General features: G+C 43.3%; 1 protein-coding gene across 30 annotated transcripts in view; it reads left to right on the top strand.

The window, feature by feature from the left end:
* Positions 1-20,292, top strand: part of ANK2 (ankyrin 2) — a 772,868-nt gene that overhangs the window by 328,167 nt on the left and 424,409 nt on the right. For 7 of the 30 annotated variants that reach the window (XM_073571902.1, XM_073571901.1, XM_073571903.1 and 4 more), the window contains exon 1: positions 17,320-17,725. The exons of 2 other annotated variants lie outside the window; for them this stretch is intronic. In XM_073571902.1, coding sequence (XP_073428003.1) covers positions 17,489-17,725 — 237 coding nt within the window. In that variant the 5' untranslated portion in view covers positions 17,320-17,488. Of the gene's footprint in view, positions 1-17,319; positions 17,726-20,292 lie in introns of those variants that run through there. 21 more of the 30 variants (XM_073571920.1, XM_073571922.1, XM_073571921.1 and 18 more) reach the window with 11 other exon arrangements.

Raw genomic sequence — 20,292 nt, 5'->3', positions numbered from 1 at the left:
GGTTCTTGCGGCAGATTGTGTTGGAAATTGTTATTATACACTGAAAGTGAGACTTGAGGACAACTCATGCAGGATTTCCGCAGCAAAAGCAGAAAGGAGGACGGGGACAAGAGCTGTCAATCAAGCTAGTCGGGTGGAGATGGAGTTTGCAGCCTGCATTCCCTTGGGGCCTGATTAATCAAGTTATTTTCTGCAAAATTCGGAAAATTATTGCAAATTTATTGTAAAACTCGAAGTAGCGGCCAGATTTGAGGAGGGACAAGGTGAGAACAAGCAGTCTGACTCATTTCTTATGATTAATGCCACTAAAGTGGTGTAATTCCTGCTAGAAATGCCCTCCAGTCCCGGACTGAAGTACCTTTTTTGGCATGATACCAGGCAGTTGAAAAATGGTTGAAATTCATTAAGAGGCCTCTTAAAGGTAGTATGGCAGCATAATTTTCCACTCAGTCTGAGATGAGCATAATGTAGAGACAGAGACCCTGATTCCAGCGATGTCACTTACTGGGCTGCTTAGTCTAGTATTGGTAAACATCACTGCTTTATCAGCAGGGGATTATCACTAAAGGACTAGTAAACCTGCTGGTAGTCAGGGCCGGTTTTAGGGGCAGGCAAACTAGTCTATGGGGCCCCCCGACTAAAGGGCCCCATATTGTGCCCGTGTCCCCAACGGCAAGTGAGCCACCCATTTGTCAAGAGCCTTGGCACTTGCCTGCGTTTGTTGGGTGATGAAGCCGGCCCTGAACACATCCAATTGTGGAACCTATTATTATTCAAAGATCTATTGAATAACGATGTTCATTAAAATGAACTTTGTTCGGGGGAGACCCCTTTACTATTCTTACTAGTGAATAAGCCTGGCAATACAGATGGTCTCTGACAAAATTGTTGCCTCTTCTGAAAGGAGAGCATGTACTACATAGTAGCTTTGTCATATAGTTTACAGTTTGTGAGCCAGAATACTTTATGCTTTTCATTCAGCCAACAAGGTCTACTTGAAAAGCGGTTTGATTTTTCTTCTATTTTGAGCCAATGGAATCTTGATCATCTGCAGGAAAACAACCTCCACATACAGTACTTCTTTGCCAAGCATAAATTGGTTAAATTTTGAGTAATGTAAAGCTATATTTAAAGGGGTTATCTGGGATTGTTTTATTTTTTTTTTCACTATGGTCCTAAGAACTAGCAGGAAAGTACTTGCTAAGTACCTGCCTGTACTGGCCGCCATCATTCTCTGACAGCTTCTGCTAAGTTCATGTCGACAGAGCAGCTGCTTCTCTTCCACTCTGCTCTGTTGACCCGGATGTAATGCTGACTGACAGTCGGCTCACCCGTGCCTAACTGCAGGAAACAGGCTGTCAATCAGCATGACACCGGTAGTCACGCCACATCAACAGAGTAGCCCGGAAGAGAAAATTGGTCTGCGACATAAGCACCAGAGTCACCCACCCACGACCGCTCTGAGCCGGCGCTGGGTAGGACAGGCAGGTACTTAGTAACTACCTGCCTGTTCTTAGGCCCGTAGTAAAAAAATAAAATAGTCCCAGAAAACAGCTTTAGTGGGATCTGGGATCAGTTTACATTTCATTTTTTATGTTCGCTAAATCCTTTTCATCTATCTCTGTAATGTCTACACAGTGCTCTTTGGGATAATATTTCTATGTCTACCTTCTGTTTGTACTCACTCTCTGGTTATTTATTAAAATTTTGATTACTTGATCTAGATTAAAAAATCTGTTTTATCTAGAGGAAGAAGGCTAACTGATATGGCCGCTGATGTTATATTCTGGTCATTGTGCCTGTACACCCTGCAGATTGCAATGTGTGCATTGCAGCACACAAAAAAGGAAGGGTCCTCGAATATGGCTTTATGACAGGTCTGTGAGGAGCCGTAAATTCAGGGTGGCATCAGATCTCGTGCCCGATATTGAATGCCTTTCTCGAAGCTTCCTTATGGAGGGGCTTCCCGGATCTAACAGGATGAGGTCTGATCACTCTACACACTGTATTCTGCCGTGTGCGTGGACCATAAAAATAACAGGTCAGTGAGCATCAGATTGTTGACTGTGAATAAGGTAGCAACTGGAGATTTTTTTTTTTCTAAACTACACAGGATTTATATTTAAAATTAGTAAGAAAAAAAAAAAAGAAATATGCGAGATAGGCTGTCCAGAATGGAAAAAAAAAGTCTCAAAGCAGGGAAATAGTATAATGGCTTTTAGAGCAAATGGAATGGGGTAGTCTTGGCAAGAGAATCCCTGTGGGCTCCGTTCACATTTGCTTTGTATTAGGCCCCATTTCAGATTCTACCAAAAATGCTGAACTGATATTGTCTGCTAAAATGAAGGTTACCGTGATGGCAACCCAATAGACCCCATTATAGTTATCCTACATGTGTTGGTGCCATCATTGCTGTTGCTTTTATATTTCTGTTCCTATAGGAGGATTTTTCCTCTTGTGATTTTATAAAGCTTTTAGCAGTAAAACTAATCACTCACTGTATAAAAAAAAACAACATGAATTGTGTTTTTCTATTAAGATTTATTTACTAGTATTATATTATTATTATTATTATTATTACAGTGTTAATTTGCTTAGTGTAAAATTCATGCTAATTACTTTAAAATGTACTTTCCCCAGATGTGTAATGGAGATTCACAGATGACACAAATGGAGTACATGGATAAGTATATGTACTTTGTAGCCCGTATAAAGCAATAAACCAGATGGTGCATATAGGGAGCAGGCTTTCCAGCAGCTGATAAGATAAGCATAATTCCAATTTCTTAGTGGCATATTATCTTCAAGGAGCCAGAACTCGTGCAATTAAGGGAATATTAAGTGAAATTAATGTGCTTGCCATGCTTTAATAAGATTGAGTGTTCGCATGCCTTATCAAATGCTATGATGGCTGATAGCGGATTCAGGCCACATTCATTCATTTCCCCTTTATTTCCAAGGAAGTCGCCCCTGTTAGTGAAAACGCGAAGACTAGGAATCACTGGCATGGTTGTGTGGCGATAGCAGCAGCCCTGTATTTCTGCTAAGGTCACAGTTGTTCTCTGATGTCCCTTTTGAAGAATAAAACTAAGAGTATTCCTTTTTTATCAACTGCATGCTCATAGACCGCAAGAATGTCAACATGTGAAGTTGACCTTAACCCCTGTGCACGCACTGACTGTGATGTCCGGCTGAGCTCACACAATACTGGCCAGAGGCCGACTGTGTAATACAGCCAGCATCTGCCCATAAACAACAGCGACCGGAGCTAGCACTGATTGCTGCTGTTTAACCATTTAGATGCCACTGTCAATTACCGACAGCAACATTTCAATGTCCGGGTTGGCAGTTTGCGTGTGCCCCGGCACCCGTCTGTATCCGCTGCAACGTGACTGAACCTATAACTGGATTTCATAAAAGAACATCAGTTTAAATGAAGACTGCAGTGTTACAGTGTACAATATGAGCGATGAGATGATCACAGGTTCAAACCCACTATGAAGACTAAATAATAAAGCAAAAATAAAGAACATATGAAAAATAAATCTAGAAGTTAAAATCACTTTTCAAAAATAGAGAAAAAAATACATATTTGGTAGCATCGTGTCTGTATGTCCTATCGAACAAAATATACCGTAAATTGAATTAATTTGTGAGTTAAATGCTATGAAGAAAAAAAAATTGGAATACCAGAAGTGTCATTTTTCAGTCTCTGTCCGTTCCCCCAAAAAATGTAATTAAAACATTGTTTGGCATCAATTAAAATGGCAGCTTGGTGCGCGAAAGAACGAGTCCTCACACAGCCCTATCGAATGAAAAAAAACAAAAAATTACAGGTTACAAGTTTTGATTTATTTTTTAACCCAAACCAGTTTCTTTTCTTTACTAAGCTCTAGTTTATTTCTTCTCAACTAAAAGTGCTAAATACATAAAAAAAAGTCTTGTATTTCTGCAGCCATTCTTAGCTGAAGAATTATTGCTAGGTCATTTTAATTACAATTAGAAATTTCTAAAAAGTTATGAATCTTCGAAGAATAATTAAATTACAAAACTGAAGATTAGTTGCTGGTCCAGAAAGGATAGGCGCTTGCTAGGGTACGAGCAAATGTTGATCCACTTCTGTATTCCTTTTGTATGGGAATTGTATAGCTACTTTATCAGTCTCATAGGAGTGGAGCAGTAGTCACACATGCACACCGCCACTCCATTAAAAAAAAAAGATTTTGGGGTCTCGTTTTTGGGACATCCCAACAGTTAGATCCATAGCAATCATGCATGTATCACCTTTCCCATGAATAGGGTTAAATGCATATTTTCCTTTGTACTGTATAATGAAAATGTATAGAATTTTCCATTGTATCCCTCCCCCAGTGTTGAAAACCTTTGCTTGCAGTCTGTCAGTAGGAACCTTCATTGATCGAGAGGCTAAACGTCGGATGTCCTGATCACGGGACAAACAGACTTCTAATGATATGTTACACTTAGGCTATGTGCCCAGGTTAGTGTTTTTAAACACTCAGGAAACGGGTCTCCTTCCCAGAAAACGGGTCTCCTTCCCAGAAAACGCGCTTTTTTTGCCGGGATTTTTGCGCAAAAACCACGCGTTTTTGATTTTTTTTTCCGCATGTCTTTTGGACTATAAGAAATAGCCAAAAATGCGGACCTAAGGGGAAATTAATGAACATGCTGCGTTTTTTACCGCTAAGTGTTTCCTTAGCGGTAAAAAACGCATCCATTGGCCCAAAAAGGCCAAAATGCATTAAAATGAATGGGATGCTTCTTTTAAGCGTTTTTGATGCGGTTTGACCCCGAAAAACGCATCAAAAACGCTTAAAAAAAACGCAACGTGGGCACACATCCTAAAGGTGCATTTATACCTCCCAATGCGTGGCTTTAAACAACTGTCAGTTGGCAAAAAAACATTGTTGGTTGCCAGTAAATGATTAACCTATTTAGCCTGGAGACAGAGCAATCAGTATTAGATCATTTTGTGCACATTGGCTGCCATTGTTCTCGGCAGCGCAGTTCCTGTTTACACAGGGCGACGTGCTGCTGAGAGTGATGTTCTTTTTTTTTTTTTAAAACCAAAAGATCATTTCCCCCAACAAACAAGCATTTTCTCATTGATCAGGTGAGTGACAGCCTGTTTACAGTGCATAATTATAAGGAATGAATGTTCCTAGGATAATCCTGCAGTTCCCGATAATTGTGCTGTGTAATTTCACCTTAAGGCCGGGATCACAACTACCGTGTGTGATGCGAGAAACTCGCATCTACACCCGACACTGCCGCCGGCACTCAGGACCGGAGCTGCAGCTGCATAGAAATACATACTGTACATAGAAATACATGCAGCCGTAGCTCCGGTCCTGAGTGCTGGTGGCAGCGCCGGGTGTTGATGTGAGAGACTTGTGCGAGTTTCTCGCATCACACACGGTAGTTGTAATCATGGGCTTACAGTAGTTGTCAGATGAATGTTGTGGAATGAGTCCTGTGCTTATCCGTTACATGAATAGGACGGATTTTATCGCCTGTAAGTAAAGATGGCTTATTCCACATTTGGTGCATCTTTGGACACTTTTACCTAACTCTACACCACTGCTTGGCTAACTTACCCCAGACCAAAATATTGGCATGATGTAGAGTAACCAGTTCTTTCCCTCTAGAATTCTGGTACAATCAGTACATCTGCCGCAATGTGATATCCTTGTTCCTGCTGATTGGCTGCAGCATTGTTTGTGATGTCAGCGCTGCAGACAATAAGAAACACTAGACACAGTAGTGAAGATTCAGTGCTGGACCTTGGGAGGTTGAGCTAGGATTTTTTATTTTTTAAGAAAACCGCCTGGGACACAGGTTTTCTGAAATTGGAAAACTCCTTTAAGTAGATATATTTTTTGCTTTTCAGATATTTGTCCCATGCTTTAATGGCTCATTAAGTATAACGGTTTTATTCTCATTTACATGTAACCAAAGAGCTTTAATTATCATGATCTGTCATAGAAACCTATACTTTGGTGGCATGTGGGCTGTGACCGTTCACAATCAACCCACCTCGAGCTACAAGGAATTCTCGCCGTGGTGCTGATAATGTGTAAGGAACACTTGCTGTGTACAACTTACTTGTTAAATCTCTTAACACCCACAGTTCGCTGCTTACTGAGTCGGCTTATACATATCTAAGAAAAAACATTAAGACTCTGAACTGGACCTGAATGTATAAATGACTAACATTGTAGGCACGTTAGCAAATGAAGCAAGAATATAGCAGACATGTAATGTAAAAAGAAGTGCCAGAATTCATAGCTACTTTACCTTGACAAGAGTTAAATGAGGTATATGTCCCTGCAGGCCTTCATTGCTAAACCACCTAAGGAATCGTGGTGCCATTGGGCAGTACAGATGGTCCTGTAATAAGAGTCTGTAATAGGTCCAGTAGAGGTCTTCACATTCGTCTGTTGGCTGCCTCCCATGACACAAGAGAAACTGCAATGTATGAAGCTAAAAGTGTGCTCAAAGGTTATATTATTTGTCTTTCTTCTAACCTTCCTCCAGAGGGACACACATGTCACCGTTTCACAAGTTTTAAGGTTCAAAGAAGACATAAGTCCATCAAGTTCAGCCTAGAACCTAACATGTCCCATCACAGAATCTTCTATCCATAACCTATAACATTACATTTTTCAAGAAAGGCATACAGGCCCTCCTTAAACTCATTTAGTGATCAACCATTACAGCTTATGGCAAAGAGTTGCATAGCCTCACTGCTCATACAGTAAAGAATTACTGTATGTGATTGTGAATAAACCTTTTATCCTCTAGACGTTGAAGATGCCTCTTTGTCACCGTTGTAAGCCAAGCTGTAAAGATCATTAGAAGGGTCTCTATATTGTCCCTTCATATATTTATACATTGTAATAAGATCGCCCCTAAGCCTTTGGTTTTCCAGACTGAATAACCCCAACTGATAACCTGTGTGAAATTCTGCAGTCCACTCATTCACATAACAGGGTTGTCCGATCATACCATATTGTTGATCAATTCATAGATAGGTTATCAATATCAGATATCAGTATCAGATCAGTGGATTTGGAAACTTGGCACCTCCATCAGTCCACTGTTTTTTGCTTCGAAGATGGATGGATAGAAAGACTTTGAACAGAGCTCATAAGCTGGAATGTACAGTTGTGCTCAAAAGTTTACATACCCCGGCAGAATTTTTGCTTTCTTGGCCTTTTTTTTTCTTCAGAGAATATGAATGATAACACCAAAACCTTTTCTCCACTTATGGTTAGTGGTTGGGTGAATCCATTCATTGTCAAATTACTGTGTTTTCTCTTTTTAAATCATAATGACAACCCAATGCATACAAATGACCCTGATCAAAAGTTCTCCCGCACCACCCCATCATTGTCCTTTCCACCATCTCCATCATTGCTTTCTCCCCCACCTCCATCATTGCCTTCTCCTTCACCACCTCCATCATTGCCTCCTTCCCCACCACCCCCATCGTCCTTTCCACTGCCACCATCATTGCTTCTCCATCACCCCCATCATTGCCCATTCCACCAGCTCCATCATTTCCTGCTCCCCACCACCCCATCATTGTCCTGTCAACTGCCACCATCATTGCTTTCTCCGCCACCCCATCATTGCCTTTTCCCCCATCACTGCCCTCTCCTCCACATACACACACAGCACCATTCACTACTCTGCACGTTCCCCCACAGCGACACACACAGCACATCTCACCTCTCCTCACGCTCTCCTGCAGCATCATTGTTGCCAGCGGCTTCCTCTCTCAGGCACCGCCGTGGCGCTGAATGATGTCATCCAGCCGCGCTGTTGAGTGTGTGAGAGACAGGAAGTGTTGGCAGGGAGCAGGACGCTGCCATTCTCTCTTGAAGGCAGCAGAGCTGCAGGGATCTCTCCATGCCTGCTGCACATGAAGCAATCTGGCCAGGGGCCCACAGGAGCCTCAGGGCCGGATAAACAGGTCATATTGCCCTCATTAGTAGCCATCATGCAGGGGCCCCCCTTCACCTCCTGGCCCCGTTGCAGTCGCAGCGACTGCATATGCGGTATGTCCGTCCCTGTATCTATCTATTGTGTCTAATATCTATTTTATACATCTATCTGTCTATCCCATTTTTATCTATCATCTATCTATCCATCTATCTAATATCTATTTATTATATACATCTACATATGTATCTATCCATCTATCTAATATCTATTTATTATATACATCTACCTATGTATCTATCTATCCATCTATCTAATATCTATTTATTATATACATCTATCTATGTATCTATCGATCCATCCATCTATCTAATATCTATTTATTATATACATCTATTTAATATCTATCTACCTATTATCTATCGCATATCTATCTATCCCATATCTATCATATACATCTATCTAATATCTATTATATACATCTATCTATCTATCTAGCTAGCTATCTATCATATACACTGCTCAAAAAAATAAAGGGAACACTCAAATAACACATCCTAGATCTGAATGAATGAAATATTCTCATTGAATACTTTGTGCTGTACAAAGTTGAATGTGCTGACAACAAAATCACACACAAATCATCAATGGAAATCAAATTAAAATAAAAATCACACACAAAAGTGAAATGTAATGTTCTTAAAATAAGTCAAAATGATGCTCAGTATTGTGTATGGCCTCCACGCAGGCTTGGACTGGCCCATAGGGGTACAGGGGAATCCCCCGGTGGGCCCCTGGGCCCCCAACCTTACTGTATGGGCAGTACTTGTCATAATTCACTTGATTCACTCTGTACAGAAAAAAGTAGCATCTCAATCATTAACCAAACTACCCAGTTTATTATTATATAGAGATATAGGTAAATTTGTGAACCAGAGTTGTGTAATATTTGTATGCAGGTGAAAAGTGGGCCCCCAAAGTCAATGTTACTGGTGGGCCCTTGGCACCACAGTCTGACACTGCCTCCACGTGCCTGTATGACCTCCCTACAATGCCTGGGCATGTTCCTGATGAGGCGCTAACTCCTGGACAGTCTGGTGCAACGTGACGTTGGTGGACGGTGCGAGACATGATGTCCCAAATGTGCTCCATCAGATTTAGGTCTGGGGAACGGTCGGGCCAGTCCATAGCTTCAATGCCTTCATCTTGCAGGAACTGCTAACACACTCCAGCCACATGAGGTCTGGCATTGTCTTGCATTAGGAGGAACCCAGGGCCAACCACACCAGCATATGGTGTCACAAGGGGTCTGAGGATCTCATCTCGATACCTAATGGCAGTCAAGCTACCTCTGGCGAGCACATGGAGGGCTGTGAGGCCCTCAAAAGAAATTCCACCCCACACCATTACTGACCCACTGCCAAACCGGTTATGCTGAAGGATGTTGCAGGCAGCAGATCGCTCTCCACGGATTCTCCAGACTCTGTCACGTCTGTCACATGTGCTCAGTGTGAACCTGTTTTCATCTGTGAAGAGCACAGGTCGCCAGTGGCGAATTTGCCAATCTTGGTGTTCTATGGCAAATGCCAAGCGTCCTGCACGGTGTTGGGCTGTGAGCACAGCCCCCATCTGTGGACGTTGGGCACTCAGACCATCCTCATGGAGTTGGTTTCTAACCGTTTGTGCAGACACATGCACATTTGTGGCCTGCTGGAGGTCATTTTGCAGGGCTCTGGCCAGGGCTGTGGAGTCGGAGTCGTGGAGTCGGAGTTAGTTTTGGTTGGAGTCGGAGTCGGTAGAAATGTACCGACTCCGACTCCAGCTTTAAAAAAAATGTATTAATATTTCTTAATTGAACTTTCATCTGAATTTTATAAATGTTACTCAAATATATATGTTCTATCAAACTATGAACAACAGTGATAAGCAGTTCTGCTGGAGATAGAGACATTTCTTACTTCTTGTGTGTCACTGTTCTCCACTGCCCTTATCTAATCTTATACTTGGTTAACCTCATGCTGCCCCAACCCCCCTACTTACAATGTATGAAACTGAAAGTGAAAATGTGTTGCAAATTCTTAGTAGTAAAGCTCCTCCTCTAGACTAGATCATACTAGGTGTGCGTCTTCCAAGCATCTCACAGCTGCCTGCTACTCAGAAGAGGAAGACTGTAAGGCTGGAGTCACACTAACCTGCGCAAAATACGGTCAGTATTTTACATGCGTAATACGGATGACAGACCCCTAAATAGTGCTCCGTATGTCATCCGTAATCAAGGTGTGGTCGCGTATTTTGCGCATGTAAGCATCCGTATGCAATCCGTATGGCATCCGTATGGCGAGATTTTCTCGCAGGCTTGCAAAATGGACAAATAATAGAGCCCTATGACAGGGTTTCTAAAGACACCTGGTGCGTATTTCTCGCAAGTCACATGTGTGGTCCGTGTGCAATCCGTATTTTTTGCGCACCCATAGACTTGCATTGGCGTACTACGGGCGTAGTACGCTGACAATCGCAGCATGCTGCGAGTGGCACGGAGCGTAGGATACTGAGGAGAAATATACGGCTGGTGCGAGGGACCCCATAGAAAATCATTGGTCCGTGTCTAATGCGTGCTTTTTGCGCCTCTCACTCTCCCGTATTCCTCGCCAGTGTGACTCCGGCCTAAGAAGTATTATCCTTTCAACAAACTTTGCATCAGTTAACTGTGAGTACATGAGGAATAATAACAGTATTACTGACCACTATATCAGTTGTACGACCTGGCAATAATTTTGTACAATTGTTTTTAGGAAAAACAATTGTCATTTAGATTGTGAATGCAGAATTAAAAACCTGAGAATGTCAAAGAAGCATCACATTAAATCAGCTGTATTTGAACATTTCACCATCACTCAAGATAGAAAACATTATGTCTGTCAGTGTATGACAAATGATCCAGACGAAAACAAATGCTGTGAAGCCAAGATGAGTGCATATTCAGGCAAAGATAAAAATGCTCCTACCAGAGCTTCTAATCTAAAGAGATATTTACAGCGCTTTTATCCAGAAGTACAGAAAGCAGTGGATGAGAAAGACTGCATCCAAACCAATGAACCAGTGCCCAGCTCTTCCAGCCAAACAAAGGAGCAGAGAACTTTGCAGCTATCAGTTGCAAGATATTTTGTCAGTGACAAAGTTACTGTGACAATGACAGTAGATACATTTAAAAAACAGATCATAGAGCTTGTTGTAAAGGATAGTGTGCCTATTTCATTATTTTCACGACCAGCTTTTATGTGTCTGAATGGGGAAATGGCCCGCAAGCTTGGTGTTTCTCTGGAGAGAGAGAGTATTAGAAAATTAGCAATCGAAGAAGCTTTTAAACAAAAGGAAGAACTTAAAAAAACTCTCAAGGGACGCTTTCTGTTTCTTAAAATGGATGCCTGCACACGTCACAGAGTGAACTATTTTGCCATCGATATCCGATTTGTTTGTGACAAAAATGAAATAGTTACCAAGACATTGGCAGTAAAAGACACCAAAGCTCATCACACCAGTGAGTTTCTCCAGATCTTGGTGGAAATGGTTCTGCAAGACTATGAACTTAACAAAGAGCAAGTTCTTTCTGTCGTAACTGACAATGCTTCAAATATAAGTACTATTAAGCTAATGAATGAGAGTAATGATGGTGACCAGCAGCTAGAAGAACATTCTGGGTCCACAGACACAGAAATGTTTGAAATAGAGGAACACAGTATTGTAACTGAGGAGCAAACTGAAGTTGCTTCAGATGAACAGCAACATGATAGTTTAGATGATCTTGTTGAAACTGTGTCAATATGTTCTTTCATTCATCACATGCGCTGTGTTGTGCATACGCTACAGCTGGCTATAAGAGACAGTCTGCAAGAAGGACATGCTGCTGCACTGATTGGCAAGGTGAGAAAATTGGCTACTGTTGCCAGAACCCCTAAAGTTGACTCAATTTTGAAGAGACGTGCTGGAAAAGGGGCAATTATTGATCAAGCCACACGATGGGGCAGTACTTACTTAATGATTCAGCGCTTGGTTGAACTGAAAACCTTTCTTGTAGACATGGCTGACCCTCAACTGACGCTAAATGAAAGTCAGTGGAATCAGGTGACTGAGCTGGAAAAATTGCTAGAGCACCCATTTACAGTGACTAAAAAATTACAAGCAGAGGACTTAACTCCAGGTATTTTCTTAAAGGAGTGGAAGAACCTGATGTTTCGCCTGTCCCAAAGAGGAGGGTTAATTGCAAGTGGCATTGCTACATCAATGAAACGGAGAGAGGAGCTACTATTACAAAATAACATTCTTTTGGCAGCTGTTTATGTAGACCCAATGCATCGGATTCTTCTAGATCATCAACAGCTAAGTAAAGGAAAAGAAGCTCTGTTTGAAATAGCAGTAAGGATGAAAGGGTTGCAGAACAGTCAGGAGGAACAAGAAGAATTTGGTCGTCCTGCCACATCTTCACCCTCATCAACTGATGAAGAATTTAATTTTGAAAAATATTTGGATCACAAGGACCGTGCAAAGCGTTCCCGCATAGAAGAAGAGTCATCCCCATCAAGGAACACAGCCAGTACATTTCAGCAGAATTTTTCATGTGCACTAAAAGAAATTGAGAAATTTGACCGTTCATCAAAAATAACAGTGCAACAAGCGATTCCTCTGTATCCTGACATTGTCAGAGATGTTGCCCGAGTGGTTACTGCTTTGCCACCAACACAAATTAGTGTAGAGAGGTTGTTCTCTGCTCTCAAAATAATTAGATCAGATTTGAGGGCATCCATGAAGGAGGATCTGACAGAGGCAATACTTTTTCTGAGGACAAATTGATAGATTTCTTCTTATTAACTGCATAAAAGTGTTTATTGCATATTTACTTACAGTTTAGAAAAGTTTATAAAAGTTATTTGCTATATTCTAATTGTATTCTAATGTAGTTTTTGCTCTAAGTGGTCTGATTACTTATATGATGGTGAGAAACTGAATAAGCACGATGTTTAATATTTTACAACAGTAAATTTGTTGTTATGAATTGGCCATTTATGAAGGAGTCGGAGCCGGAGTCGGAGCCTGATAAAATCCAGGAGTCGGAGTCGCAACTGTGGCTTACCGACTCCACAGCCCTGGCTCTGGCAGTGTTCCTCCTTGCACAAAGACTGATGTAGCGGTCCTGCTGCTGGGATGTTGCCCTCCTACGGCCCCCGCCACGTCTCCTGGTGTACTGGCCTGTCTCCTGGTAGCGCCTCCAGCCTCTGGACACTCTGCTGACAGACACAGCAAACCTTGCCACAGCTCGCCTTGATGTGCCATCCTGGATGAGCTGCACTACCTGAGCCACTTGTGTGGGTTGTAGGGTCCGTCTCATGCTACCACGAGTGTGAAAGCACAACCAACATTCAAAAGTGACCAAAACATCAGCCAGGAAGCATTGGTACTGAGATGTGGTCTGTGGTCCCCACCTGCAGAACCACTCCTTTATTGAGGGTGTCTTGATAATTGCCAATAATTTCCATCTGTTGTCTATTCCATTTGCACAACAGCATGTGAAATTGATTGTCAATCAGTGTTGCTTCCTAAGTGGACAGTTTGATTTCACAGAAGTTTGATTTACTTGGAGTTATATTCTGTTGTTTAAGTGTTCCCTTTATTTTTTTGAGCAGTGTACATCTCTCTATCCCATATATATCTATGTATCTATCTAATATCTATTATTTACATCTATCTGTATATGTATCTAACTATCCATCTATCTAATATATATTTATTAAATACATCTATCTATCTACTTAATATCATCTATTATCTTTCTATCAGTCTATTACATACATCTATCTATTTATCTATCTATCTATCTATCTAATAGATGTATATAATAGATATCTAGCAATAAAAAATGAAGGCAGCACTCCTTGTTCTTTGTGTTGAAAAAGAGTAGATAGACATAGATGCTCTGTTTCATGGTAGAAGTCTGGACTTTGCATTTTGCCCTCACCAAGATGGCGCTGAGATGTGCGTGTTGTGAGAGTGCGCATGCACAAGCCAAAGATGTCACACAGTCTGTAGGATTGGCCAACAGCTTATGACAGGGTAATGACGCACTGAAACATGCGCAGTGGACAAAAGAGAACGCTGGAAACAGCGTGTATGGTGTCCTCCATGTGGAAATACATGATCCCACGGGGGTAAGACATGAAACATTGTTTGATACACAGCTGTCTTGAGCACAATAAGATAATTAAGATATATACAATACACGATGGTACTGAGTGTAATAATGTGATCAATGAATGGATGGAATTATTCCAAGTATAGATGTATGGCACTTTAGCACAAATGAACTTTACTGGGGAAGTATATGATATCACATAAATATGAATGGATTAATATGTTATATGGAATATTGCTTGTAAATGCACTTTATGATTGTAGGTATTTAATGATTGTTGAATTTGTGTATAAAAACACACTTGTTGGTAACACCCACTGCTTGAGAAAGGCTCCGTTAGAGCTGAAACGTCGCCCAGCCCAGACATGTGGGTTGAATAAATTTTGCACATTTTTTCTATCAAGATTATGGAGTGCTGCCTTCATTTTTTGAAATTTGTATACTTTGGGCAATGAGTGGACTGGTTGCCTGGGGGCTATACACCCGAAGATAAGTATTGTGCGGTTCCATTTCTATCTCACATCTATCTATATATCCCATATCTATGTATCTATCCCATATCTATCTATGTCATTTTTGTTAGGCATCAGATTCCTGCGGCTACACAGCAGGAATCCAGAGCCCCACATTCTGCAGTCTCCCGTTGTTTATCGACTGCAGAGGAGATTGCTCAGCAATCCCAGCGTCACAGACGCTCTGCCCAGACCTGCTCTATGGGACTGGCTGTTGCTGCCACCTTTGGGTCAGCAATAGCAATGCAGACTGCTCAGCAGCAAATCGCTCCTGAGGCTAAGTCCCTCCGCCGCTCTACTGAGCACGCATGTGGATAGGGAACTATAGTTAGAGTCCGCGCCAGTCAGTGGCAAGCCATAGGCCACTGTGCACACCGCACCTCTAGTCCGGTGGTGTCACGTCTCTCAAGGCACCATCGCTTAGCGGCTGTGTCTGCCGCCGCGCTGCACGTAGCAGCACTTACCGGTGTCCGCAGCAGCGACGCCGCACGCATGGTAGGTCTAGACGGACACCGTCCCCGGTCTTGGAACCGTGTCCTGTGACCAGATACCATGTGTGCAATTTCACTGAGTCCGGTGAAGTCTAACTGTCTCAGTGTATACTTGTATGTTTTTGTTACAGCGCCTCTGTGAGTTTAACAGAGTCCGCTCCGCGCTCATCGGGTGACGTTGAACCCGAGCGCATTATACCGCCATATAGCGCGTCTGCCATTGTTTAGCAGCGGTTTTAACACCTACTGCACGGTGGACCCCGAGCGGCGAATGCACTTTATTAATTTATTTAGTGCGTTCGGCCGTTCCTAACAATATCTATCTATCCCATATCTATCTACAGTATCCCATATCTATCTATCTTATCTATGTATCTATAGCTATCTATCGCATATCTTTTTTTCTATCTATCAAATTCAAAGAAGCTTTATTGGCAGGACTAAATACACATTAGTTTTGCCAAAGCAAGTGTACAAAAGGGAATAGGGACTGTAGGGATGTTGGGTAGGGGCTGTAGGAAAGGTGGATGGGGGCAGATCCAGGATGGGGCTATAGAAGTCCATGGCATAGGGAAGGTGGATGGGGAGATGGGGCAGATCCAGCGTCGGGCTATAGAAGTCCATGGCATAGGGAAGGTGGATGAGGAGATGGGGGCAGATCCAGGATGGGGCTATAGAAGTCCATGGCATAGGGAAGGTGGATGAGGAGATGGGGGCAGATCCAGGGTGGGGACTATAGAAGTCCATGGCATAGGGAAGGTGGATGAGGAGATGGGGGCAGATCCAGGATGGGGCTATAGAAGTCCATGGCATAGGGAAGGTGGATGAGGAGATGGGGGCAGATCCAGGATGGGGCTACAGAAGTCCATGGCATAGGGAAGGTGGATGGGGGGGATGGGGCAGATCCAGGGTGGGGCTATAGAAGTCCATGGCATAGGGAGGGTGAATGGGGGGCATGAGGCAGATCCAGGGTGGGGGCCATAGAAGTCCATGGCATATCATAGTTCTCTTTATCGCAGTCTATGACATTCGCTCACATATTGCGCTGCTATCTCCACTGCTCTCTCTTCTTCCCCCAGCAGAATATATGTTTTCTCTTCCTCCTTCATGGTGATGAAATCCGGGAAGAGATGTGAGAGTCTCCTGAAGTGAGTGTCCCTCACTGCTGAGTATTTGGAGCAGTGTAGCATGAAGTGGGTCTCATCCTCCAGGGCCTCCTGGTCACAGTGTTGGCACAGTCTTTCCTCCCTGGGCTTGTAGCTCTGCCTGTGTCGGCCGACCTCGATGGCCAGACTGTGGGCACTGAGTCTATATCGGCTCAGGATCTTGCGGTCTCTGGGGTCCGGGAGTTTCTCCAGATATGGGGCCAGTCTGTAGTCTCTCTGTAGACTCCGGTACATGGTCAGTTTCTGTGAGCTGATGATGTCGTCCTTCCAGTCATTTACATACCTCTCCTGGCCTTCGTCTACCATCTTTTTGATTCTGGCTTTTGTCAGGTTGTTGTGATTGGTGTTCTGGTCAGGATGGGTTTGGGTGAGCTGTTCCGAGGGTCCTGGTTTTTCTGTTTCACCTACATGTGTCAGGGCTTTATGGTGATGGGAGCTTGGATTGCTCCTACGTAGGTGAGACCGGAATGACAGTGCCCTCTTTATAACCGTTATGTGTAGAAGGAATCTGCCCAGCTCGGCCCGGCAAGCACTGTTGGAGGTGCTCCGATGGACTTGGAGAAAGTGCTTGCAGAATTCCAGGTGGAATATTTCTGTTGGGCTGGAATCCCACCTTGATCAGTCTGGGTAGGTGTGAGGACCCCAGACTTTGCTGCCATACAGGAGGATTGGGGCAATGATAGTCGAAGATTTTTAACCAGAGCCTCTATCTATCATCTATCTATCTCTCCCCATCCATCCATCCATCCATCCATCCATCCATCCATGTAGTCGGTGTGTAGACTGTGACCTCCTGATGGCAAACACAATCCCCGGACAGTCCCTCTCCCCACATGCTATATATTATATACAGCTTGTGGTCTCCTGAATCTCATTCCGTCTAATGTACAGAACAGGCTGAGGAGTGTTGCTGTAGGAGCTGCAGCTGACTTAAGTTTTTTACCTTTTTTTTTTTTTTGGACATTTTTGAACATTTGATGGACGTGTGAGATTAAGAAGCCGTGCTGGTAAATTGGAAGGACTTAGTAGCAGGTTCCTGGAGCTTCTCCTTTGTGCTCTGGGGGAATACAATGGCGGCATCTGTAGCTGTGGCGTCCTCTCCAGCTCGGAGCCTGCCTGCATTGTGGAGGGAGCGGATCCTGATGGTAATTGGTGGAATCAGATGTAACAATGCGAGCAGATAAACATTTGTGGCAGCCGTTGCCATGGCGACGTGACACTGCTTCTCCTCCTCTCCCCCTCCCAGCCTCCTTCCTAGTCAGCGACACAGTGGTCCGCGCTGAGGAGAGGCTTTCATGGCCACGGTGTGGAGACTGGTGCACAATGATGAACGAGGAAAGTAATGCGAGGACGGACGGAGCGGAGAAACAGAACGGCGCCAACTCCCGGAGGAAAAGACCCAGAAAGGTAACGGGGTGCTGGAAGCGGGCATCACCGGGCGGGTCTGTGTCAGGAGCAGAGCTCTCTGCTGCCCCACTGAGCCCTGGTCACTGAGCACAAGTTCAGCCTGTGGGTTCAACTCCAGTCTGGGTTTGCGTTTTCATGCTTTGGTTCAGCAGGAAAGCATAAATCTTTGTGTATTATTAACCTCTGCTGTGACTGGAAAGATGATGTAGCAGAGCTGACTTTGTGTTGGGTTTGTCGCCTTGCAGAATATGGTACAACTAGAAGAGTGATGTGATATAGTGATCACATACATAAACACAAGCCTCAATGGCTCCTGCACCTGTCACCTGTCTCCAGGTGTGACCACAGGCTGGAAAATGGGACGCGATCACCGACATGTCACATTGTGCGCAATACGAATAAGGACTGAGCCCATAGCCATGGAGAATTCACTGTAGCCATTTCTTTGGGAAGGTGCACAATGTAGTATGCTGTACTATGGCCACACCCGGGCACTGAGGAGTCTACAGATCGCAGCATACACTGTCCAGCCACTATATATATATATATATATATATATATATATATATATATATATATATATATATATATATATATAAACAGAATTGGGTACGTGTTGGCCCAGGTATAGCATCTCCTTTCTGTCCTTTCTCCTGTGACGGAGGTAAGATTCCGGCCAGACTTTTCTGCAGACATGATGGAGGGGGGAAGGGAGAAATACAAAAATGACACAAACCCAAAGCCCATGGCGTGGAGCACAGTAATCCCTCGACTATTAGGAGAAGCTTGTGAAGGTTCCTGTGAGTGACACCAGCTCGCACGCTGCCAATCAGTAGGGCATTTTTCAGTGGCAATGCGGGCAGCTTTTATTCCCTTCTTCTAGGCGAACTTGGGGATAAAGTGTTTTTCCCCCTGATGTGCCGTTCAGCCAAACACCACAACCCATCCCATGTTGCGCCCCGCACGTGATCGTTTCCCCTCCAGCGAGTGCTCCGTAAATAAAACCGTATCTGTAGAGTGAAGAGATCGCTGTAAATGCTCAAATAAAATCATTTAATTATTATTAACTTCCTAACATCATTATGTCAATATTTAATGATAATTGACATGTTGGGTTTCCATGTTTTTCTCCGTTATTATGGGCCCCATTGATTGCTCTTGCTTGGATTACTGCCACACACATACGGCTTTGTCGATGGTTGTTGTTCCGGACGTGATGTTGCTTCTGTTATCACTGTACATTTAGATTAGTATTGAGGATTTTATGTAAGATATTTTAATCATCTCTAAATTTTTTTGAAAAATTAACAAAATGTGAAATGGCACCTATTTGGATGGTGGATGTTTGCTTTTTACCATCAGGTGGTAGATGTATATTGGTGCTGGCATGGTTGTAATATTCATTGCATCCATTTATCTCACGGCATATTTTATCTAGATAATGTATAATGCTATTATCATTTCTTTTTTATCCTGATGATTGTGAGATGTGTTTTGACTTTATTTTACTGTCAGACCAAATATTGTCGTCCTCATAAGGAACAGTGGTTGGCTTGTCGTCATACTTTAGTTGCACTTGTGATGAATGCTTTCTCTTTCTTTGCTGCCAGCGGGACGCTGTTGAGAAGCACACTTTCCTCCTAATTAGATGATCACCGGGGACTTAATAATGTGTGCCAATGACTGATGGAACAATTCTGTGTTAGGCCTCGTAAGACTGCGCTGGCCTCATGTAATTGATGATGTATCCTTAAAAGAATACGGTAATCATTTAGACATCACTCAAAAGATCTCTAACCATAAAATTTTGTGATAAAAGTAAGCACTAGGTAGGCTTGATCCCCCCCGAGCCTTGCTGCTTTTCAGTCTGAAGGGTCTTCTGCGTTTTCTAAAACAGACAGTATTTGTGAAATCCTGCAAGGAACACATGGGTTAATCTTCTGCTGATCTATTCCATTTTCTGCCTGGGAATGGTTTAGGGGTGTTAGGCAGGGCAGGGGGTTACCAGTCTTGTCCTACTGTAGTCAGGGCAGAGGGAGAGGCTCCTGCTGCAGCCAGTGAGGAAGAGGAGCAGGGAAATGTCTGAGCCACGTGGGGTGCTTTCAGACTGCACTTTGTCCCACGTTCAGTGGTCCAGTCAGGGCTTGCATCCAACCCCCCCGCAAAATGGTATGCTCCAATGGGGGCATTGACTATAATGGTGCTGACAGTCAGCGGGTGCTCTGATGTGCATAATTTGTGGCCATATTCTCCTATTGGCCTCCTCCAGTAGGCATATACGCCCAAAAATGGTGCACAGCAGCGTTCACATTGACTCTGTCGGCATCATTATAGTCAATGGCCTCATCGGCACATACAATCAAATCCTGCTTTGCGGGGGGGATTCTATGTTTTCATACGTTCATAGAATTGTATTTGGGATTTGCATCACATGCATTTTAAAGGGAACCTGTCGCCAGAATAAATGTGACTGGGGATAATATGACCGACACTGACTCTGGATTAGGGCCGGTTGTCAGTGAGGGTCGAGGGTGCAGTTACAGCCGTCGCTCTGTATACTCAGAGCA

Source organism: Dendrobates tinctorius, unplaced genomic scaffold (genome assembly GCF_039654945.1).
Source record: "Dendrobates tinctorius isolate UK_male_01 unplaced genomic scaffold, ASM3965494v1 ptg000030l, whole genome shotgun sequence".
Taxonomy (NCBI): domain Eukaryota; kingdom Metazoa; phylum Chordata; class Amphibia; order Anura; family Dendrobatidae; genus Dendrobates; species Dendrobates tinctorius.
This window is presented reverse-complemented; position numbering and strand designations above follow the sequence as displayed.